The sequence below is a fragment of the Aspergillus foveolatus genome (assembly GCF_047715535.1).
Source record: "Aspergillus foveolatus strain CBS 279.81 unplaced genomic scaffold BDW70scaffold_132, whole genome shotgun sequence".
NCBI lineage: Eukaryota > Fungi > Ascomycota > Eurotiomycetes > Eurotiales > Aspergillaceae > Aspergillus > Aspergillus foveolatus.
In genome coordinates this window covers 1-1308 of record NW_027396196.1, presented here as the reverse complement: position 1 = coordinate 1308, position 1308 = coordinate 1, and the positions used below count along the sequence as shown (strand labels likewise).

The window sequence follows — 1308 nt, the reverse complement described above, 5'->3', positions numbered from 1 at the left end:
ACAGTCAACAATCTTGGGAGTCTCTACTCTGATCAGGGCAGGCTGAAAGAGGCAGAGGAGATGTGTCAGCGAGCTCTGGCAGGATATAGGAAGGCACTGGGTCCCAATCATTCAAAAACTCGTATAGTGGCAAACAATCTGGTCTCTCTTGCTAGCCTTCACGCTGAGCAAGACAGCCCTCGCCACATCCATGTTGCCCCCAACCCCATTCCCGGTAGCACACGTATTGGGGCAGAACACCCTCGGAAAGAACGCCCACGTAAGAGAGATATCCTGTATAGCATTTTTCGCAAATAGTAGCTTTTGTATTTTTCTCGTTATCAGACTTATAAACCTTAGACTTGTGAAACAAAATTTCGTAATGATTTAAGCCCTAGAAATTCCAGGTACAAAACCTTGACGGTACGTAATTCATCAATCAGTGTATTAAATTTCTTTGCAATGAATCTCTTTTAGGTGGGTAAAAGGTGGATGTTGCGTGTATGCTGGGTCGTGGATACATTATAATCACGTATCCTTGATGAGGATTCTGAATCTAGGAGAAACTGTGTGCTCCGAAGGGGGTTGCAGCCTGTGTCTGTGGCGAGCTGTGTCTCCTAGTTTATCTTATCTCTATTTAGCAGAGGTAGCTTCGTTGTATCTGGGCGTCTATATCTTTAACTAAACGTCTTAGGAAGAGCGTGCGAGGCCACCAAGACGGGTGAGGTGAGCTGAAAGCAAGTAGCAAGTCCCTGATTTGCCCTAGTCTTCGTCCTACTTATAGCCTATACTATCTAGTAACTAGGTAGATTGACCCCATGTGACGAGCTACGCCCAAAGTCTTGATTCGAGCATTGCCGAATTGCGACGAGCCGGATAAGCCGGGCATGATCAACAGGATCAACATGATCAACAGGATTAACAAGATCAACGTGATTAACATGATCAACGTGGCCAACGTGACCAATATGCTTGATACTGATCAACACGCTCGGAGTCCTGCAAAAGCTGCCCCGGTGGGTACTTGGCCGACTCGTCGCCGCTCGTACAGGCCACGGAGACTTTACGACATACCACCAGCGTTTTGACCACACAGACTACCTGGAGAGCTGCAGCTGCGGCAAGGCAAAGATCCCAGTACACTTCTTCTTTTGCCCGTATACCCGAAAACGCTGGAAGGATAGATGGAGATGTATAAAGGATGGCCCGTCAAAAACAATAGACTGGCTCTTAAGTACAGCTGCCGGGGCTGAAGAATTCAGCCGCATCGTGCAAGAATCATCCTTCTTCAAGGATATATGCCCGAACTGGGCCCGCCGGAGCGCTTGA

The 1308-nt window shown here is 47.8% G+C and overlaps 1 protein-coding gene across 1 annotated transcript in view; it reads left to right on the top strand.

The window, feature by feature from the left end:
* The window catches only part of BDW70DRAFT_166530 (uncharacterized protein), a gene marked incomplete at both ends in the record, with an annotated part of 4829 nt that extends 4532 nt beyond the window's left edge, over nt 1–297 (top strand). The window contains one exon of the mRNA XM_073742009.1: nt 21–297. Within this exon, the coding sequence (XP_073590986.1) occupies nt 21–297 (277 nt within the window). The remainder of the gene's footprint in view (nt 1–20) is intronic.
* Between the last annotated feature and the right edge of the window lie 1011 nt (nt 298–1308).